This window comes from Anoplophora glabripennis, unplaced genomic scaffold (assembly GCF_000390285.2).
Source record: "Anoplophora glabripennis isolate ALB-LARVAE unplaced genomic scaffold, Agla_2.0 scaffold44, whole genome shotgun sequence".
NCBI lineage: Eukaryota > Metazoa > Arthropoda > Insecta > Coleoptera > Cerambycidae > Anoplophora > Anoplophora glabripennis.
In genome coordinates this window covers 1,428,749-1,448,866 of record NW_019416229.1, presented here as the reverse complement: position 1 = coordinate 1,448,866, position 20,118 = coordinate 1,428,749, and the positions used below count along the sequence as shown (strand labels likewise).

Genomic DNA, 20,118 nt, shown 5'->3' with positions numbered 1-20,118 from the left:
ATCAAATTACAAGCATATAAAAAATATAACTTTAATTAGATTAGTTATATTAAAAGAGATTGTGTGGCTTGAGGTAAATATTTATAAAGCATTTGAAGACACAGTGCTGTTCTAGATATTGCATGTTATAGTTTATATTTATTACATAATTATTACTTTGCAAATATAGCATGTGTTTGAAAATTAGAATAAATGGAGAGTTAAAATTGAACCCAGAAAACTAATATTAGTAACACACCACGAGGAATTGTTTTGGGTCCAGTATTATTGTTCGTTGTGTATATTGACGATATCAGAGGTCATCGTATCTCGTGATGATACTGGAGTTATTTTTATACTGAGAATATTAGGTCAGATCCGCCTCAAAACAAGAGAATGTGAAATTAAGATACAACAAATTTGGTTTAATTTTAATAAGATTAGTCATTACATTTTTATTTCTTAGTGTAACTTGTACGAGTCAACTGTCCAAATAGGGAAAACAAACAATAAACAAATACTTATTGTCCTTGAAGAACATGTGATATGGAATGAGCACCCAAAAGCAAGTAATTTTGCTACTTATTTGCTATTTTCCGCTACTTCTTTCGAGTTAGTTTTTTGATATTATCATTCTACTTCACTGTCATAAAGTGCAATAAATTTACAGTTGACAAAGCGAGTCTTTTTTGTCACCTAGCTGCAACATACTTTTATGTTCTAGAACGCCAAAATCTCTTTCGTTCTAAAATATAAAACAAATGTTAAAATAATTCTATATATATATATATATATATATTTCTATATATGTCTCCGCTACCGTATTGGTGGTAATATCGGCCCCTGCGTCGGCTGAAGAGTGGCGGAAGAACGTCTAAAGCAGTGCCTGCATCTGGCGGCAAATTGAGATAAGTTGCTATTTCTTAACCTGTTGGTTAACACATTTTTCCCTGACTTATAGCAACTGTAGGACATAAAGCGGTACTTGCGGTATATCTTCATTTGGTCTGGACTAGAAATCACAAAACATTTCGGAGTATTAGTTTTGGAATGGAAAATTCTGATAATAATAATTGAATCTTTGTCTTCTACATCAACGATCGTTATCTTTAGTAGCTCATCTCTTCCCCAAACTCCACAACACCCATTATTAAAATGACCTGAAAAGTCCTAAATTAGTTACATCGATATATTTATATTAATTTAAATTACCTTTTTCTAGCAGAAATCTATTATCAGGTGCTTCTTGTAAAAATCTGTCAATTTCCTCCTTCATTAGAATTCTGGACTTTTTCGGACAGTATCCAACTGATTTGCTTTTCAAATATGGTATTAGTTTTGGAAATTTTCTGAGATTTACATTTTTTTTCTTAGTATTCAGTGTACTTTTTAACATGGAATATACTTTTTGGGAATTAATTAACTATTTTATCTTAAACTTTAATTCGACTGGAATATTACAAAATTGTTCATTTACACTAGCTAAACTAAACATGTCAGTTCCACGGGAAAAATCAAATTCAAATAAATAATGTTTAAATTTGAAGCATTTGTACTTTAAAACTGTATATTGTATTTTAAAAATTGGTAGATTATGAAAAAATTGAATGTTTAACAAATTTAATCCAAACGATAATTCATTATACTATGAAGTACACCTCTCACTTGGGAAAAGGGTATTCTGGATGTTCAAGAATTCTGAAAAAAATATTATGAACAGTAACGCATCTTTATATTTCTTCTTCATTTATAAACATACCCTGAAAATAATTTGAAGTCGCATATACGAGCCTTCTCTCCAACTTCAAGATCGTCAAGAATTTTCATATCCGCAGCGCATATATTAAAGTCAAAAATTTCAATATTCTCTTTGATTCTAGCTGCAGTAACACTTTTTGGTATAGCTGCAATTTTTCTCTGCAAAAGGTATCTGAGCATAATTTGCGCGTTGGTTTTCTTGTATTTGGTAGCCATTCCTTTGATGGTCTCGTCATGGAGCATATCCGGTAGCTTCTTTGGCCTGAAAATACTTCATGGTCTCCTCTGTCAGGCTTTTAATACGAAATATGCTTACGGCAATCCAAACAGTGCTAAAAACTTGTTGAATGCAGGCGAACCCAAGGGCGAATATGCAACTACAACGATGCTATTCTGGTGACAAAATGTCACTAACTGTCTTTGTTGCAAGTAAATGTGCAATTCGACCTGCAAACATGCTGGTTTGATTCTAGCAGACTTTAGTATCCGATCGACCTGCTTGAGATTGAAGTTTGACACCCCAATCGTCTTGGTTCTACCAGCGTCAACTTGCTCTTCCATTTTCTAAAACGTAACAGCAATGAATGTAGAAATTATCTTTCATTTAAAATACTTATTGATGTATCTACATGAAATTGAAAGCTTGGCGTTTTCATTTAGCTACAGTGTACCTTCCAAATAGCTACGTGATCGGTTGGCTCAGTTTGAGTTTTATCTGGTGTTGGAAGAGCTTGACCTTCAACGTATTTGGTCCCGATTGGAAAGTGTATCAAATACAAATCGACATACTCCAGCTGCAGATTTTCCAGCGACTTCTTCATAAACATCTCCACCCTGTCTTGATGTACTCCTGGCATTGGAAGTTTGGTGGTTATGAAGACTTCTTCTCTCTTTAGTTTTCCACAGGAAAACCAATTCTTGAGTATGCGACCTATAGTGGCTTCGTTTTCGTAAGAAAAAGCCGTATCAATGTGGCGGTAACCCGACTCTAGTGCTGTGTCGAGCACGTTTTCTATCTCTGCATCACTAGACTAAAAAAATTTTTAGTTGTATCAGCATTTTTAAATACTTAATTCTGAAACATTTTAGTGTGTTTAGTTATACCATATATTTTTCCAGAGTTATTAGTCAGATAATAAAAATCTTCCTACATATCTAAGAGTAAAAATATGGTAACAGTAAAATAATTTATGAAAATTACACCTTACGTGAAACTTTTTGGGAAATATTGTTATAGTTTATTCGTTATGCCACTTGAGTTACTATTCTTACCTGCCAAGTACCGAGTCCTATAGCAGGCATTTTCAGCCCTCCTGGCATATCCATAAATATTTTTGCCGCCATTTTTTGATATGATGAATTATTATTTAACAGTATTGCTCATAATTTGAACAGAAATAAATTCTAATTTGCGGAAAATTACTTCAAGATGACATCAAACGTCAAAGTTCATGACACCATCATTGACTCGTGTGTTATTTGGGTTGTTGGCTATACAAACAAACCACATACAAATTGTTGTTGATACAAAGATTTTATAAAAAAGAACCAGCTTGTATAGTAAAATTTTAAATATATCACAAATTAGTGGTAGAAATCATTTATGAATTTATGCGTTACTTACTTCGAACATACAAGTATACTACTGGAGATAACATGCCATTGCGAAAAGTGTGGTTGAGTGTGCGAGAGAGGACAGACAGCATCTCAGTAGCTGCTGTCTCACTCTAGCACGCATGCGGATGGAAATGAATCTCGCGCTCATTGGCTCCCGCAGAGCTCCCGTTGTTGCAGCGAAGAATGAGACAGCATGTTCTGAGATATTGTCTGTCTCTCTCGCACACCCAGCCACACATTTCGGAATGGCAGGCTACCTAGTAGTATACGCTCTAAAGGTTACTTAAAAACTAGTCATAAGGGGCAAGAAGCTAGGTAGCAATCCTAATTTTGAAGAAGAAGAAAATGTGTTAAAGTTGTCAGTGAAACCTTGTTTTTTAAAACAAAAGTGACAGCAGTGGCTATGAATTAAGAGTGTATTGTAATAGTTATTATTAATTTCCTGATTGTATCCATTGCAACAAAATTTAAGTGGTAAATAAACACAATAAAATCATTCATTAAATATGTTGATCTTACCTGACTGCTTTTGTACCTCCGATTTCTGCAATATTAAAAGGGTCTTTTTAAAAATATCCTGACCGGTAAAATTTACGAAGTAGCTTTCACAAATCCTATTTCACCCATTATGTTTTAATGCTAATGGAAGATATTAAGTGATTATTACTAAATAATAATTTTATTTAATAAAAGAATTCGAAGATTAAGGAAAATAACTTGTAGACTTGAAGATATTTTATGCGAAATGCGACAAGTGTCACTAACAGAGTTGACAGATCGTCTTCTTCTTCTGAATATAAAACGATGTAAAAATATAATTGTTTTATTAATAAACAAAATATATAATTCAAAATTGAATTGACACAATAAAAATAACTTAAAAGAAAATTTTTATTTGGGAAAAGGAAATTCTGGGTGGTCCAGTAACCTGCAAAAAATATGTAATATTAGATATACAGGACGCTTATAAAACCAATTAGAAAATAAACAATCATATATATTTTCTGCAATGAATCAATGAAATAGAACAAAAGTGCTATAACTAACCTAGGGAAGAATTTAAAATCACATATGCGAGCAGCTTCCCCAACTTCAAGAGCATCTAGAGCCTTCATATCTGAAGTATCTAAAAAATAATCGAACACATCTATGTTTTCTTTGACTCTAGCTGGAGTAATGCTTTTTGGTATAGCTGCGATATCCCTTTGAAGCAGGTAGCGCAACATCACTTGCGCGTTGGTTTTCTTATGCTTCCTTGCGATTGTTTTGATGGTCTCATCATTGAGCATGTCTGGCAACTTTTTTGGTCTGAAATTTAAAAATGCTTATAAACAAAAAAATATATATAAATTGAGTTGTTAGAAACCTTACTCGTTGCCAAGAAGCGCTGTAAAATTATTATATCCTGGAGATCCCAAAGGACAATAAGCCACAACAACAAGACCGTTCTGGTGACAAAAATTCACGAGTTCCCTTTGTTGCAGGTAGACATGCGATTCAACTTGTAAACACGCTGGCTTGATTCTAGAAGATTTTAGTAACTTAGCGATTTGCCTGAGGTTGAAATTTGAAACTCCTATAGTCTTAGTTCTACCAGTATCGACTTGTTCTTCCATTTTCTGAAAAGCGCATAGATGAAAAAATTTAAAGGGTATCAACAACACCAGTATACCTTCCAAATTTCTATGTGGTCGCTCGGTTCGGTCTGAAGTGTGTCTGGTGATGGTCTGAACTGACCCTCAACATACTTAGTGCCAACAGGGAAATGGATCAAATATAAATCAACGTAGTCCAACTGAAGATTCTCTAGTGACTTCATCATGAACATCTCCACCCTATCCTGGTGTGTACCAGGCAATGGAAGCTTGGTTGTTATGAAGAGATCTTCCCTTCGTAGTTTTCCAGAAGAAAACCATTTTTGGAGAACTCGACCAATTATTGCTTCGTTCTGGTACACCAAAGCCGTATCTATGTGGCGATAACCCACCTCAAGGGCAACGTTTAGAGCGTTTTTTAACTCTGCTTCATTAGTTACCTGAAGAAGGTGGATAACATGTTACTAAAAATATGTATATAATCTTTTAATATTCCTTGCAATAAAGTCGTTCAAAATGTAATCTCAAATTCGTGTTAAGTACATTAAAAAAAAGGGAAAAGAGAATAAAAGTTTTACTTTATGTCGCTTGAGCCTTCAACTTACCGTTTTGAAGGTTATCAGCGTGACCTTTATAACACCATAATGTACGATTATCAAATTATTTAAAACTAGCAACCCGCTCCGGCTTCGCTCGGGCAAATATAAAATAGCCTACGTTACACCAAGGAGATGTAGCTTTCGGTAAAATTGGTTGAGTAGTTTTTGAGTTAAATCGTAACAAACAAAAAATCAATCATCTTTCATTTAATGCGACCCTAATATTAATTTTAAAATAATTCACGATATATCTATATACCTAAAGACAACAAACGAACTCAAAACTAAAAATGCTAAACCTTTAAATTTAAAACAATATCGGTAACTACCAACAATGTGAAAACAAAACGAAGTACCTATTCTCAGGACTATCAATTTTAATTAATAAGTAAGTAGTTAGGTATCTAACTACCTAAAGAAAACAAACACGAAACAAAAATGCGACTATGAAGTTTTAAATGATTCACAATAAGAAAAAAACAAACAAATTATTAAAACTCAATGAAATAAAAGTATGTTTGCAAGTATCTATGTATGTTCCGACTGCCTAAAGACAACAAATACAAAACAAAAATGTGACCTTAAAATTTCGAACGCAATTATAACTTTCCAACAACACCCAGAAAGAAAACACAGTCATCAGTCGTCACCTCCATTCGCTCCAAGTCAGTTTATTAAAGGATCACTCGCGCATTATCGTTCAGCTTATTAGCTAAACAGTAGGCAAGACGGTGCGGGGGGAGGGTCGGCGATCGCATCAAGCGAAGCGAGGCGCTTGAATTTTATTCTCGCGTCCGTAATTTTTTTGCGATTACTCCTAAGATATTCATTTAAATTATATGATGTAAACGAGTAAAATAATGTGCATGAAATGCTTAAAGCCTCTAACTTATTTAAAATAATAAGAATTAATACCGTATTTGTGTAAATAGCTTTTACATTACCGCTTTATAATTGCCAATTTTTTAAAGTATTAAAATGGACATAGGTAGTATGTTATCGTTAACATATAGACATATGCCATCGCGGACTTTTCTGTAGGCATATATAAGATACACAATTCCACCATACATTGATACACTACATAAACTTTCGGACCCCCCGGCTAGGACGCTAGGCGCGGGGTCACGGGGCGCTCGCGCGGCCTGGTCGAATCACGGCGACACGAAATTAATTTCGTTGCGCATTATTTTGATTTTGCTATATCTCCTAAGGTATTCGTTTAATTTGCATGGTGTAAAGGGAAAAAATAATCTTCATGAAATGCTCAAGCCAACTAACGTATTTAAAATAATAAGGATTAATACCGTATTTGTGTAAATATCTTTCCAATTACCGCTTTATAATTGCCCATTTTTTAAAGTATTAAAATGGATATAGTATGTTATCCTTAAGAGATAGACATATGCCATCGCGGACTTTTCTGGAGACCTATATAAGATACACAATTCCACCATACATTATTTTGTTATATCTCAAAGGGTTTAGGCAGCGTTTTCGTTGAAAGCTCCCAGACGGCATATTTTTTTCCGACACCTCCAACAAATATCGTTAATGTATACAAAAACTTAACAAATTATACTTATACTAAAACCTTCCTTGAGAACCACTCTATCCATTGGTGAAAACAGCATGAAAATCGGTGCAGTAGTTTTTGAGTTTATCGCGAACAGACAGACAGACGCGGCGGAGGACTTTGTTTTATAATATGTAGTGATGATGGCACACATTTAGTTAATTAGTGCCAATCTAAGGTACATTTTAAATCTGTTGTTTCTTTATATGTTAAAATAACTTAATTCTTACCTGCCAAGTACCAAGTCCTATAGCAGGCATCCTAAGTCTTCCTGGCAGCTCCTTAAATATTTTTGCTGCCATAACTGAAGTAATATTAATAAAAACTAGCACTCTTTATTATGAAAACGAACAAATGTGTGTATATTCCAAAACATGCACAACTATATCAAGATGATTTACTCAATGTTTCTAGCAAAACGAATAAATTAAAAATGTATAATTTTACCGAGTAAATTGATTTAACACATTTCTTATCTGTCGCGTGTAAGACTTCCGGCAGTTTTAAGATTTGAATGAACAATGACCTTAGTTATGAAATTCTGTAATTGATAGAATTAATCTAGTGGCGTATTTAAAAAAATGTTGCGACACGAAACGCCACACAATCAGCAAAATAATGTTTAAATAGGGCACTAATGTAAACTCAAGTAACGGGCTCACATAGTTTTATTTCTATTGATGGATACCGTCCCATTTTTTTCATCAGATTATCAAAATAAATATTTTTAGTTACTCACGACTAAGGCTAATAGCCTCCATATCTTAAAAACTAACAATTTTAGGTGTAGTACATAATTAATAAAAGTTGGACCGATATGTGAAAAAAATAGAACAATAAAATACAGGGTGTTCCATTTGGAAGGTTTTAGAAAATTAAGCTTAAACTTTTTAAAAATGATCGTATTCTAAAGACATGTCCTGTATAAAATATCGATATTAGCTAATATAGGAGCCTTTGTCTAACATTTGCTTATAACTTTGTCCCATATTTTTGTTCCAAATGTTAATACTTCTTGGAGGTAATGTTTTTTCCAAAATTCGAAGAATTTTCTACATAACTTGGCAACCTCGCACTAAAATGTTAAATTGTTTATATTGCCATATATAGAATTTTCTCAGAAACCCATATGTTTAAAAATATATAAGGTGGTCCATTTAAAAAATGTAATATTTGGCGTGTCCCGTTTTTCTTATTCGATAATTGGTATAATCCATCTGATGTCTCCTTGCAACAACGTCTTTTTCTCCTGACAAAAAGGAGGCTCTAACAATATCAACTTTTTCTGGATTCGTATACATGCTTTCCCATAACATCACACAGAAAATACACTGTTGCTAAACACTGAAATATAACTTTATAAGGTTATACATATATATTACACAAAAATAGTACTTATAAAGTGAACTGAAAACTAAAACAAAATTGTAACAAAATGAAGCGGTGTAGACGTCTTGGGTCATTCCCGTTTCGCCGAATTAATGTTTGTTCTTTTAGTCGTTTACCATCCCGTTATATCATACCAGGTGTGTAATCAGTTGGCAGTAGCAGCTTTTCAGAGGCATTTTATCCGAATAGCGGATGCTAAAGCGGAGGCTAATCTTTGTCACCCTTCGTAACCGTTAGGAACAGGACAGGATAAGTTTTAACAGTGTAGGGATTAATTTTGTTGCTGTTTTGTTAATTTTGGATTAATTTAATATGTCTAGTACCGATTGGCTGCAGAAGTGGCTGAATATTTTGGTTAGAATTTTATTACTTTTTAATACTACCTGTTTTAACTTTCCTAAATGCGTTCTTATCTATTGTACTTAGTGGCAGCTAAACTGCTCAAAGAAAATAGTGACACATAATTGTTCCCAAAAATTTGAAACGATTTTAAATAATAATTCATATCAATCTGATTAGTACGTACTATTAGGTATTTGTTTTTAAGTATGTTTTTTAAAATGGCAACATTAATTAATTTAAAACACAAATTTGTTTTATTTACTATTATTAACACATTTTTTAAATTTTCTGCGCTTCATCCATATTGATACAAAAAATATGGTCACTTTAAAATAACATCGCTATGCCATACAAAAGCAACCTGTTTTTTAAATTATTTTTTTATTGTCGCTCTCTAACACTTGATTTAAATAAAACAACTAGCAATACTAATAGTGCACTGATACAACTTACTGCGGTAATACCGGGTGGTTAGGTTTACGTTTCCCAGTGGTGGCGTAAAAAAACAAGAAGTAAAGTGCAAAGAGAAATAACAAACAGTAAAATTATAATAATAAATCATTTATTATGTAATAGAAATGCAAAATAAATTTGATGTAATAAATGTACTAAGGACATTACAATAACAATTATTACTTGGAGAAAGGAAACTCTGGATGCTGCAACAACCTGGAAATACAAACAAATATACATAACATGTAAAAGAAAGGTAAAACCAATATGGTAACTTACGTTGGGAAAAATTTGAAGTCACACACTCGAGCTTCTTCACCAACCTCAAGATCATCCAAAGCTTTCATATCTACGCCGTCCAAAGAAAAATCGAATACGTCTATGTTCTCTTTGAGTCTAGCTGGAGTAACGCTCTTTGGTATAGCCACGATGTTTCTCTGCAAGAGGTATCGCAGCATAACTTGTGCGTTGGTTTTCTTATGCTTGGTGGCAATTTTCTTGATTGTTTTATCGTTGAGCATATCGGGCAGATTTTTGGGTCTGAAATTAGAATAACAATATTAGCTGCAAAACGAAGTTCTGACTTCGTAAAGATACTTACTCATTTCCAAACTGTGCGGTAAACTTATTATATCCTGGAGACCCCAAAGGAGCATAAGCCACTACAACAAGACCATTTTGTTGGCAGAAATTCACTAATTCTCTTTGTTGTAAATAAACATGCAACTCGATTTGGAGACACGCCGGCTTGATTCTAGCTGATTTTATTACTGTGTCAACCTGCCTGATGTTAAAATTCGATACTCCAATAGTCTTGGTTCTACCAGCATCCACCTGCTCTTCCATTTTCTGAAATAAAAATTAGTGAATCATCAACTTAAGATGTTAATATCTCATACCTTCCAAATGGCTACATGGTCGCTCGGCTCCGTTTGGATTTTCTCTGGCGGTGGTCGATTTTGACCGTCGTCGTGTTTAATTCCAACAGGGAAATGTATCAAATATAAATCAACGTAGTCCAATTGAAGATTTTCCAGTGACTTCTTTATGAACAACTCTACTCTATCCTGGTGTACACCTTGCATTGGAAGCTTAGTGGTTATAAATAGGTCCTCCCGCTTTAGTTTTCCAGATGAGAACCATTCTTGCAGCACACGACCAATAATGTGTTCGTTTTGGTAAACGAAAGCGGTGTCGATGTGGCGGTAACCTATCTCAAGGGCAGCGTTCAGGGCGTTTTCTAGTTCTGCCTCATTAGTGACCTGGAGAAAGATGAAGAAATACTTCAAATAGTAAATCAATGTTAAGTTGTGTGTATTGTTCATTGCTGCTTCTTCATCAAAAAACATATTCTTAACTTAATTAATAACTGGCATGTTTTAAATTTTTTTAATTGAGTTTTGGCCTAATTAAACATTTTTCAGACATTTTGGGCATGTTTATTACAATATATATGTCTAAAAACGCACAAGTCCAAATATTTTTTAAGTAAAAAGCAAAGGAATTATATCTATTACGTGTGCTTTATATCGTCTTGAATTATAAGTAGATACTTAATGAAGATAACGCAAAAATAGTGCTGTATCATTATATTTTATCAAATAATTATTTATTTGATAATACATTACGATTGTCTGTCAATTGTATATCAATTATCAGCTGGTAAAATACCAGCATAAAAATTATGCAACAGAGAAAATGGATATTCTTTTTAAAGATATAATATTATCATATTCTACTTAATTTCACACATTCTCTTTCATAACTACTATTATTGGCTGTCACATCTCTACTTTTTATTAAGGTATTAAGCTAATTCAAACAAATCCTATCAAATGAAGTCAAACAATATTCCTCGATATCAGAAATCTAGGTGTGCAAAAAAATCAAACTACACAGACAAGACTGCTGTTAGTAATGACCCCATATTCGGCGCTCTATCGTTGGGTATAATTCAATTATTATATTCCGAATGTAACGTTAAGTAAGGATCTAAATACCAGGCTAAATAAACTTCATACTTTTCATTAAAATGGCAATGTTTAGATAAAGTAAACGTACGATTTAAACTGAAAGAACCGTTAAATTTGTGTCGTTGAAAACTTCAAATTGGACGTTAGTTACATTATACTGCTGAAAAACCATAAAATAAAAAGAAAATTCTCATCAAATAGCGGGACATTTCTACGTCGAATAATGGTAATATTTGGATGGTTGTTCAACTGAAAGTTGAGGTATTAATAAATGTTACTGTTATCGCTGGGTTCTAGTATTCTTACCTGCCAAGTACCAAGTCCAATGGCGGGCATCTTGAGACCTCCTGGCAGTTCCTTAAATATTTTCGCTGCCATAGCTGCTGTAAAGTTAACTACAAACAATACCGTCCACAGCTTGAGTTGAACTAGATGAGAATGATATTTTTTATATATAAATTATTATCAGTGGCACAGTACCTCCTCAACAATAAGGACAATAAATAAAGTACCTACTAGATAAGATGCAAGATTTACAGTTCATACAAAGATTTGAAATAACGATAAGTATAAAGATATCTAGTATTTACTGTATTGATTTTTTATGACGTACAGAAAATACATTGCATGTTTTTTTATACAACACCTCTACAATGCGGTCTTAGTGGATAATATCTTTCAACTTGCAATTTTTCAATGGAGACACATGTGTTAGTGATGCATTTCAAAAATTACTGTGATTTTAAATATGAAATCACATATTTTTAAGTACTGACATATTTTGAACAATAAAACACTAATAATATGTCCTATATTTTTATTTATTACTGCGTAACATATCAGTATCTTAACTATAAAGTATCCACAGGGTGATTTTGAATAGAGTAGCACAAACGCTACCAGTACATCTAGATAAAAAATAGAAAAAATAAGGCGAATGAACTAAATATACCTTATACAAAAGTTGCACTCCTGAGGCATTACAGGGTCTTGAATGTTGTAGAGCCAACCAATATTTCCTTCAATTTATCTTGAACGATGTGGCGTAAATCATTTATATTTGGTACAGACATTTGTCCAGTGCGGACACATACTTTCTATTAATATTGTTTAAATATATCCACCAGAGGCGCTGCTGTCGACTACATGCAACATATTACTCCAAAGAATTTTTCACCCTGTATGAAAATACATATCTTATTTACATTTTCGAACATAACAACTAAAAACATACATTTTTTTTCTTGCATTTTTTCGATAAACGCGATAGTTTTTTTAGATAATTTACGAAAAACAAACTTCGGAAATTTTACAGCGCCAATGGTTGCAGTAACAAACACATCAACACACCATTCTGTAATAGCAAAAAAAAAACGCCTTTCTCGTGAAGTAATTTTAATAAATTTATTTAGGAGTATTCTTTATGAAACAGAAATTACTTTAAGTGTCTAATTTAAGTAATAATATCTAATTTAATACTACCTACTGTAATCTCGAATGTAATACTACAACATAACGTTATTTTAAAGTAAAAATTTTATAAGGAATATTTTGAAAGTAGTTCCCATTTTCCTTTGAACACAATCTAACTTGATTTGTTTGAGGATTACCTGCTTAAATTGATAAGTATGGGAATACTTCGCCAACATCATAGTTGCTCCTGGTAAATCGGAAACAAATTTGCTGAGTAAACAATTTGCTATTTTTGTGTTGATGTGTCAGTGTCATCAACGGTTTCAAATAATAGTTGTTTAATTATGGCAAATTTTACTAACAATGAGTATGTTGATATGCTCCAAGTATTTTTTGAATGTCACAAAAATTGTGCTGCCGCAACAAGATTGTACCATGAGAAATATCCAAATCGCCGAGTTCCCCACAGGCAAACTGTTTCAGCTGTGGAAAGAATGTTGCGAGCAACTGGCCAATTTCAACCTAAGCGCGAGGGTAATGGACAAAAACGGTATATCAGAAATGTAAACCTTGAAGAAGCTATACTTATCAATTTAGAAGAAAATTCTCAAACAAGTACAAGAAGACTGGCTACACAGTACAACGTTTCGCAAAGTCTTGTTTGGAACTTGATTCATGATAACCTTTTACGCCCTTTTCACCACCAGCCGGTTCAAGAATTAACTGCAAATGATTTACCTGCAAGAATTGTTTTTTTGCCAGTGGTATCTTAACATGTCCAGACACGACTTAAATTTTTTATCTCATATTTTGTTCACCGATGAGGCATGTTTTCAAAGACTTAGTTAACCATCGTAATAGTCATACATGGTCTAATGAAAACCCCCATGAAATATGTCCATCAAGATTTCAGCACAATTTTAGTGTAAATGTATGGTCAGGAATTGTTGGAGATGCTCTAATAGGTCCATTTATTCTTCCCCGTTTGCTGACAGCTCTTGAATGTCTTCGGTTTTTAAATGAAAATCTCCCAATATTATTGGAGGATATACCACTAGGTGTACGACAAGTTATGTGGTACATGCATGACGGGGCTCCGGCACATAGTACCTTAGCTGTCAGGCAATGGTTGAATTTAAATTTTCCGGGACGTTGGATAGATCGTGGTGTCAATGCACCCGTTAGTTGGCCTGCCCGTTCACCGGACATTACCCCACTTGATTATTTCTTATGGGGACAACTGAAAAGTCTTGTTTATGCTACTCCTGTTAATACTGTTGAATTGCGTCAAAAAATCTTTCTCGCAGCTGACGATATTCGTAACAACGCATAAATATTTGCAAGAGTACGTCATAATTTTAATCGTCGTGTTAGATTGTGTTTACAGAAAAATGGGAACTACTTTGAAAATATTCTTTAGAAACTTTTTACTTTAAAATAACGTTATGTTCCTTAGTATTACATTCGAGATTACAGTAGGTAGTTTTAAATTAAAATTTATTATTTAAATTAGACACTTAAAATAACTTGATTTGTTACATAACGAATACTTACTGTTCCTTCAAAATAAATTTATTAAAATTACTTTACCAGAAAAGCGTTTTCCTTTAGCTATTAATGAGTGGTGTGTTGATGTTTTTGTATTACTGCAACCTGACTGCAACCATTGGCGCTGTAAAATTTCCGAAGTTTGTTTTTCGTAAATTATCTAAAAAAACTATCGCGTTTATCGAAAAAATGCAAGAGAAAAAAAATGTTTGTTTTTAGTTGTTACGTCCGAAAATGTAATTAAGATATGTATTTTCATACAGGGTGAAAAATTCTTTGGAATAATATGTTGCATGTAGTCGACAGCAGCGTCTCTGGTGGATATATTTAAACAATATTAATAGAAAGTATGTGTCCGCACTGGACAAATGTCTGTACCAAATATAAATGATTTACGCCACATCGTTCAAGATAAATTGAAGGAAATATTGGTTGGCTCTACAACATTCAAGACCCTGTAATTTCTCAGGAGTGCAACTTTTGTCTAAGGTATATTTAGTTCATTCGCCTTATTTTTTCATCTAGATGCACTGGTAGCGTTTGTGCTACTCTATTCAAAATCACCCTGCACATATAAAGTACCTATTAGATAAGATGCAAGATTTACAGTTCATACAAAGATTTGATAACGATAAGTATAAAGATATCTAGTATTTACTTTATTGATTTTTATGACGTACAGAAAATACATTGCATGTTTTTTTATACAACACCTCTACAATGCGGTCTTAGTGGATAATATCTTTCAACTTGCAATTTTTCAATGGAGACACATGTGCTAGTGATGCATTTCAAAAAGTACTGTGATTTTAAATATGAAATCACATATTTTTAAGTACTGACACATTTTGAACAATAAAACACTAATAATTTATTTATATTTTTATTTATTAATGCGTAACATAACAGTATATAACTCGAACAGCGATATTAATTAATAATTACACTTCTATTTTGGAAATGGAAACTCTGGATGGTTCAGTAACCTGCAACAAATTGAAATATTACGCTTGTTCCTCAATATTATTATTATTTAATATTGGATTTATAGAAAATAATAATATCAAATGTGTTAAGAATTTGTAAAATTTCATCAATACACAGGGTAGGCCATTTTAATCCCTCCACCCGAATATCTCTGTCCAGGTAAAATTTAGTGAAAAATGTTTCAGACAAAAGTTACTGAACTCGGAGGGGGACATGTTATGGTGACATTGCCTATGACCTTGAAGGTCATTTTCAAGATCATTTCAAAGTCAATTCTGTTTTTTTAAATAGGAACCCCTATTTTTGACCCCGGATTCGTAAAGAGCAGGAAACTCTATGTTGAGATAATGTATCATATGTGGAGTCGGTTGACATGTAAAGGTCAGTTTTATTTTTTCCTCAATATTTGCAACCGAATGTTCTGCCACAGGTAAGGTTTAGCATAAAATATTTCAAATAAAAGTTGCTCAACTTCGAGGGGGACATATTATGGTGACCCTGTCTCTGCTACAGGGCGTGATTTTCAAAGTCATCTCAAGGTCAATTTTAGTTTTTTTACAAGAAACAGTAGTTTTGACATCGTATTCGAGTACAGCGGAAAATTCTACATTCAATTACACTCGGGTGCAAAGATTGAGGAAAAAATAAAATTGACCTTTACATGACTGGGTGGTCAACCGACCAACCATGTATGGTACATCATCTGAACGTAGAATTTCCCGCTCTTTCCGAATCCGAGGTCAAAAATAGGGGTTCCTATTTAAAAAACAAAGTTAACCTTGAATTGACCGTGAAAATGACCTTCAAGGTAAAGGGCAATATCACTATAACATGTTTCCCTCCGGGTCCAGTAACTTTTGTCTGAAATATTTTTCACTAAACATTACCTGGGCGGAGATATCCGGGTGGTGAGATTAAAATGGCCTATTCGGTATAGACAGAATCAGAATTAACAGTTAAAATAGATAAAATAGTGCCATAACTTACGCAGGGACTATCTTAAAATCGCATACACGCGCTTCCTCTCCAACTTCAAGGTCATCCAGAGCTTTTACTTCTGCGGCGTCCAAAGAAAAGTCGAACACATCTATATTCTCTTTGAGTCTGGCAGGAGTAACACTCTTCGGTATGGCTACAATATCTCTCTGTAATAAGTACCGCAACATGACTTGAGCGTTAGTTTTTTTATGCTTGGAGGCGATTTTCTTGATGGTTTCATCGTTAAGCATATCTGGCAACTTCCTGGGTCTGTAATTAAGGATCGAAATAAATTCATAAATGGAAAATGATATTTTGGCTTTTTAAAATTACTCACTCTGCTCCAATCCGCGTCAATAGCTTGTTATATCCTGGAGAACCCAAGGGAGAATAAGCAACTACAACAATTCCATTTTGGTGGCAAAATTTGACCAACTCCCTTTGTTGCAAGTAAACATGAAGTTCGACTTGCAAACATGCTGGTTTTATTCTAGCAGACTTTAATACCCGATCTATCTGTCTGACATTGAAATTTGACAATCCAATAGTCTTGGTTCTACCTGCGTCAACTTGCTCTTCCATTTTCTGAAAATGAAGAATGAAAAATCTCAGAATCAAGATTAAATATCGAGGGCGTCATGTCAGAAGGGCGTACGAACCAAATCTGAAATTTTATAGGCCTACGCCTTTCTGATATTATAGTTTTGCAAAAATTGGTTCATAAATGCGTTAGAACAGAGTGTTGATGTTTACGAATATATACGCCCTTCTGATATATTAAGCGAATTGGTTAAATGTGTTCATACACCCTAAAAATCCAAAACCGACTATACAGTCCAAGCATTATAGAGAAATGCTTACAGAAATTATTACCTGGACAAAAAAAATATGACCGTATAGAAAATTAAATTTTAAATTGAGTTTCTTGTTCTTTAAACTCGATCCAATATGGCGAACATGGTTAAAAAAAATCGCAAAGTTGAAAAAAACGGTTTTTCTAAAATAACTAAAAAAATATAGCACGGATTGAAAAATTTTAAATGAGAAAGTTGTAGGTTTTAAAAAGATCTATCGACTGATTTTTTGAAAGTATCGATTGCTTTGTTACTTTTCGAGATATATCGAAAAAACCGTTAAAAATCTTCTCTTTTCTCTTCTTCTATAACTCGTTTACATTTACGTGCCCATATTTGCTATTTACTGCAAGCATAGCCCGCGGCAAGCCAAAAAAGTACATTTTTGAAAAATTTAAAAATATTAATTATTTTTCGAGATATATCGATTTTTTGAAAAAAAGGCGCTCTCGAAAATTGGCTAGATCTTCTCAGCGGATAGCCCTACAGTAACGATTTTCGGTTTATTTTCTTCGTAAAGAGTTATATTATCATGCTGTTAAAAAATGTTGACGATTTTATTAATTTTAAGGATCAAAAAATGACTGAAAAAGTTGCACTTTTTTTGGGTATGTTTTTTTCAAATAACTATTTCAATTTTTATTATTTTTTTGTACTTAATCTGGGGTAGCTAAACACGAATATTATAGCATTTTCGCCTTAGAAGCAAAATAGACCCGTAAATGTTTAGTTTTCTTTCTTTAAAAGTCATTTTCATAAAATAAAAATTGAAATAGTAATTTGAAAAAAACATACCCAAAAAAGTGCAACTTATTCAAAGTCATTTTTTGATCCTTAAAATTAATAAAATCGTCAACATTTTTTAACAGCATGATAATATAACTCTTTACGAAGAAAATAAACCGAAAATCGTTACTGTAGGGCTATCCGCTGAGAAGATCTAGCCAATTTTCGAGAGCGCCTTTTTTTCAAAAAATCGATATATCTCGAAAAATAATTAATATTTTTAAATTTTTCAAAAATGTACTTTTTTGGCTTGCCGTGGGCTATGCTTGCAGTAAATAGCAAATATGGGCACGTAAATGTAAACGAGTTATAGAAGAAGAGAAAAGAGAAGATTTTTAACGGTTTTTTCGATATATCTCGAAAAGTAACAAAGCAATCGATACTTTCAAAAAATCAGTCGATAGATCTTTTTAAAACCTACAACTTTCTCATTTAAAATTTTTCAATCCGTGCTATATTTTTTTAGTTATTTTAGAAAAACCGTTTTTTTCAACTTTGCGATTTTTTTTAACCATGTTCGCCATATTGGATCGAGTTTAAAGAACAAGAAACTCAATTTAAAATTTAATTTTCTATACGGTCATATTTTTTTGTCCAGGTAATAATTTCTGGAAATTTAACATTAATCCGTGACAGAATGCTTGGACTATATAGTGGCTCTTACGCCCTTCTGATATGACGCCTTGAAATTATACACCACTATACCTTCCAAATGGCTATATGGTCTTCTGGCTCGGTCTGAAAATTATCTAGTGATTGTCTTCCTTCAACTTGCTTAGTGCCAATGGGGAAATGAATCAAATACAAATCGACGTAGTTCAATTTGAGATTTTCTAGCGACTGCTTCATAAACGACTCTACTCTGTCCGGGTGTACACCTTGCATTGGAAGCTTAGTGGTGACAAACAGGTCTTCCCTCTTCAATTTTCCAGAGGAAAACCATTCTTGCAGCACGCGACCAATAATATGTTCGTTTTGATAGATAAAGGCTGTGTCGATGTGACGGTAGCCCAACTCAAGAGCGGCGTTTAGAGCAGTTTCTATCTCAGCCTCATTAGTGACCTGGAAAATGTCAAAGAGATGAAAATATCGTAAATTTCTTCAACTAACTACATGTTCTAGATTATGTAAAAATAAACATAAAAAAAATAGTACATAAAAAGATACACTTGAGTTGAATGCCCAGGAGAAATAATATGTATATCAATCTATTAGATATATTTTATTACCGATATTAAATTATCACTAGATAATGACGACATTCTAATAAATATGCTGTGTCATATGTTTTATATTGTCTGAAGTGACATAGTTTTGGTTTTTCTCTTTATTTTTTCAGTATTTTGCCACCTACCTGTGAAGAAATTTAAAAAGTTAGTGAAATAAACCCTTCCCCTAAAAGGATCAATCAAGGGTTATTTTCATGAAAATAGTCTTGCTTAACTAAGCTAAAAAATACAGCCAAAATACAAAAAACACATTATATTGCGCACTTTAAAAATTGTTTACGTTTCGAAAATCTATGTGTTTTCATATTCTGAACTTATTCTGACTTTTCAAAAGAAACTAAAACGAAAAGTTATTATATCAAATAGGATAACTTTTATTTATTTACGTGTTTCTGTCACACTGGCACGAAAAGACAAATTTTAGGTAAAGAGCTGATCTTATTTTAGTTTTGCCTAACAATTCATACTGAGAAAGTAGATATGTACTTGTTCCCTACTACACTATAAGCTCTTTAACACATGACAACTGAATAAAAAGTAATTAAAAAAATGTCACAAATTAAAAATAGTTATTATTATTATTTTATTAATAATACTATAAAAGAAATCATTCCTACCTGCCAAGTACCAAGTCCAATGGCGGGCATCTTTAGCCCTCCTGGCAAATCCTTAAATATTTTCGCTGCCATAGCTTCAGCAAAATTAACTAGCCAACAATATACGCTCGCTGTTTAAGTTGGACTGACTATGAACCCTTTATATACCTATATGTACATATCTATTTTATTATCAGTGACATTAATATAAATAAATAGATAAAGTGTAGGTCATTCACTTAATGCGATGACTTGAAATACTGAAAAACATAATAATGTGGTTAGTACAAATCCCGATGACCTTTAAAAAACTATAATATCAGAAAGTAATAAAATGGATTCTTTGAGCGCCATGAGCTTATCGTCTTTTATTTTTGAGGTACATCAAAGATAATAGGTATGTTTCTGCAGCAGTTGATGACTGATTTGAAACTATCAGAGATATT

The 20,118-nt window shown here is 33.0% G+C and overlaps 4 protein-coding genes across 4 annotated transcripts; all 4 read right to left on the bottom strand.

Moving 5' to 3' along the window:
* Positions 1 to 1,640: 1,640 nt before the first annotated feature.
* On the bottom strand, positions 1,641 to 3,081 carry LOC108917641 (alcohol dehydrogenase [NADP(+)]-like). The gene is made up of 5 exons (XM_018724357.1): positions 3,010 to 3,081; positions 2,409 to 2,768; positions 2,054 to 2,301; positions 1,739 to 1,999; positions 1,641 to 1,677 (listed from the first exon to the last, which is right to left on the bottom strand). Exons 1-5 carry the CDS (start codon positions 3,079 to 3,081, stop codon positions 1,641 to 1,643), a joined length of 978 nt encoding a protein of 325 aa, XP_018579873.1.
* A 1,109-nt stretch (positions 3,082 to 4,190) lies between these two features.
* Positions 4,191 to 7,529, bottom strand: LOC108917663 (aldose reductase-like). Its single transcript, XM_018724383.1, has 5 exons — positions 7,355 to 7,529; positions 5,027 to 5,389; positions 4,726 to 4,973; positions 4,402 to 4,662; positions 4,191 to 4,282 (listed from the first exon to the last, which is right to left on the bottom strand). Exons 1-5 carry the CDS (start codon positions 7,424 to 7,426, stop codon positions 4,246 to 4,248), a joined length of 981 nt encoding a protein of 326 aa, XP_018579899.1. The 5' UTR covers positions 7,427 to 7,529; the 3' UTR covers positions 4,191 to 4,245.
* Positions 7,530 to 9,400: 1,871 nt separating this feature from the next.
* LOC108917640 (alcohol dehydrogenase [NADP(+)]-like) lies at positions 9,401 to 11,719 on the bottom strand. Its single transcript, XM_023454970.1, has 5 exons — positions 11,588 to 11,719; positions 10,208 to 10,570; positions 9,910 to 10,157; positions 9,588 to 9,848; positions 9,401 to 9,524 (listed from the first exon to the last, which is right to left on the bottom strand). The coding sequence occupies exons 1-5, from the start codon at positions 11,657 to 11,659 to the stop codon at positions 9,488 to 9,490; spliced, it is 981 nt and encodes a 326-aa protein (XP_023310738.1). The 5' UTR covers positions 11,660 to 11,719; the 3' UTR covers positions 9,401 to 9,487.
* Positions 11,720 to 15,111: 3,392 nt separating this feature from the next.
* LOC108917680 (aldose reductase) lies at positions 15,112 to 19,824 on the bottom strand. The gene is made up of 5 exons (XM_018724409.1): positions 19,694 to 19,824; positions 18,553 to 18,909; positions 16,545 to 16,792; positions 16,217 to 16,477; positions 15,112 to 15,228 (listed from the first exon to the last, which is right to left on the bottom strand). The coding sequence occupies exons 1-5, from the start codon at positions 19,763 to 19,765 to the stop codon at positions 15,192 to 15,194; spliced, it is 975 nt and encodes a 324-aa protein (XP_018579925.1). The 5' UTR covers positions 19,766 to 19,824; the 3' UTR covers positions 15,112 to 15,191.
* Positions 19,825 to 20,118: the final 294 nt, after the last annotated feature.

What these genes read in the sequence shown, in the direction of transcription:
- LOC108917641 (XM_018724357.1), bottom strand. Translation starts at nt 3,081, where the DNA reads ATGGCGGCAAAAATATTTATGGATATGCCAGGAGGGCTGAAAATGCCT. An exon ending in TAGGACTCGGTACTTGGCAG is followed by an intron (nt 2,769 to 3,009) that starts GTAAGAATAGTA and finishes AAATTTTTTTAG; the next exon opens with TCTAGTGATGCAGAGATAGA. An exon ending in ATCACGTAGCTATTTGGAAG is followed by an intron (nt 2,302 to 2,408) that starts GTACACTGTAGC and finishes GTTACGTTTTAG; the next exon opens with AAAATGGAAGAGCAAGTTGA.
- LOC108917663 (XM_018724383.1), bottom strand. Translation starts at nt 7,426, where the DNA reads ATGGCAGCAAAAATATTTAAGGAGCTGCCAGGAAGACTTAGGATGCCT. An exon ending in ACCACATAGAAATTTGGAAG is followed by an intron (nt 4,974 to 5,026) that starts GTATACTGGTGT and finishes TGCGCTTTTCAG; the next exon opens with AAAATGGAAGAACAAGTCGA. An exon ending in GATTTTAAATTCTTCCCTAG is followed by an intron (nt 4,283 to 4,401) that starts GTTAGTTATAGC and finishes TATTTTTTGCAG; the next exon opens with GTTACTGGACCACCCAGAAT.
- LOC108917680 (XM_018724409.1), bottom strand. Translation starts at nt 19,765, where the DNA reads ATGGCAGCGAAAATATTTAAGGATTTGCCAGGAGGGCTAAAGATGCCC. An exon ending in TTGGACTTGGTACTTGGCAG is followed by an intron (nt 18,910 to 19,693) that starts GTAGGAATGATT and finishes GACATTTTCCAG; the next exon opens with GTCACTAATGAGGCTGAGAT. An exon ending in TTGACGCGGATTGGAGCAGA is followed by an intron (nt 16,478 to 16,544) that starts GTGAGTAATTTT and finishes CCTTAATTACAG; the next exon opens with ACCCAGGAAGTTGCCAGATA.
- LOC108917640 (XM_023454970.1), bottom strand. Translation starts at nt 11,659, where the DNA reads ATGGCAGCGAAAATATTTAAGGAACTGCCAGGAGGTCTCAAGATGCCC. An exon ending in ACCATGTAGCCATTTGGAAG is followed by an intron (nt 10,158 to 10,207) that starts GTATGAGATATT and finishes TTTTTATTTCAG; the next exon opens with AAAATGGAAGAGCAGGTGGA. An exon ending in ACCGCACAGTTTGGAAATGA is followed by an intron (nt 9,849 to 9,909) that starts GTAAGTATCTTT and finishes TTCTAATTTCAG; the next exon opens with ACCCAAAAATCTGCCCGATA.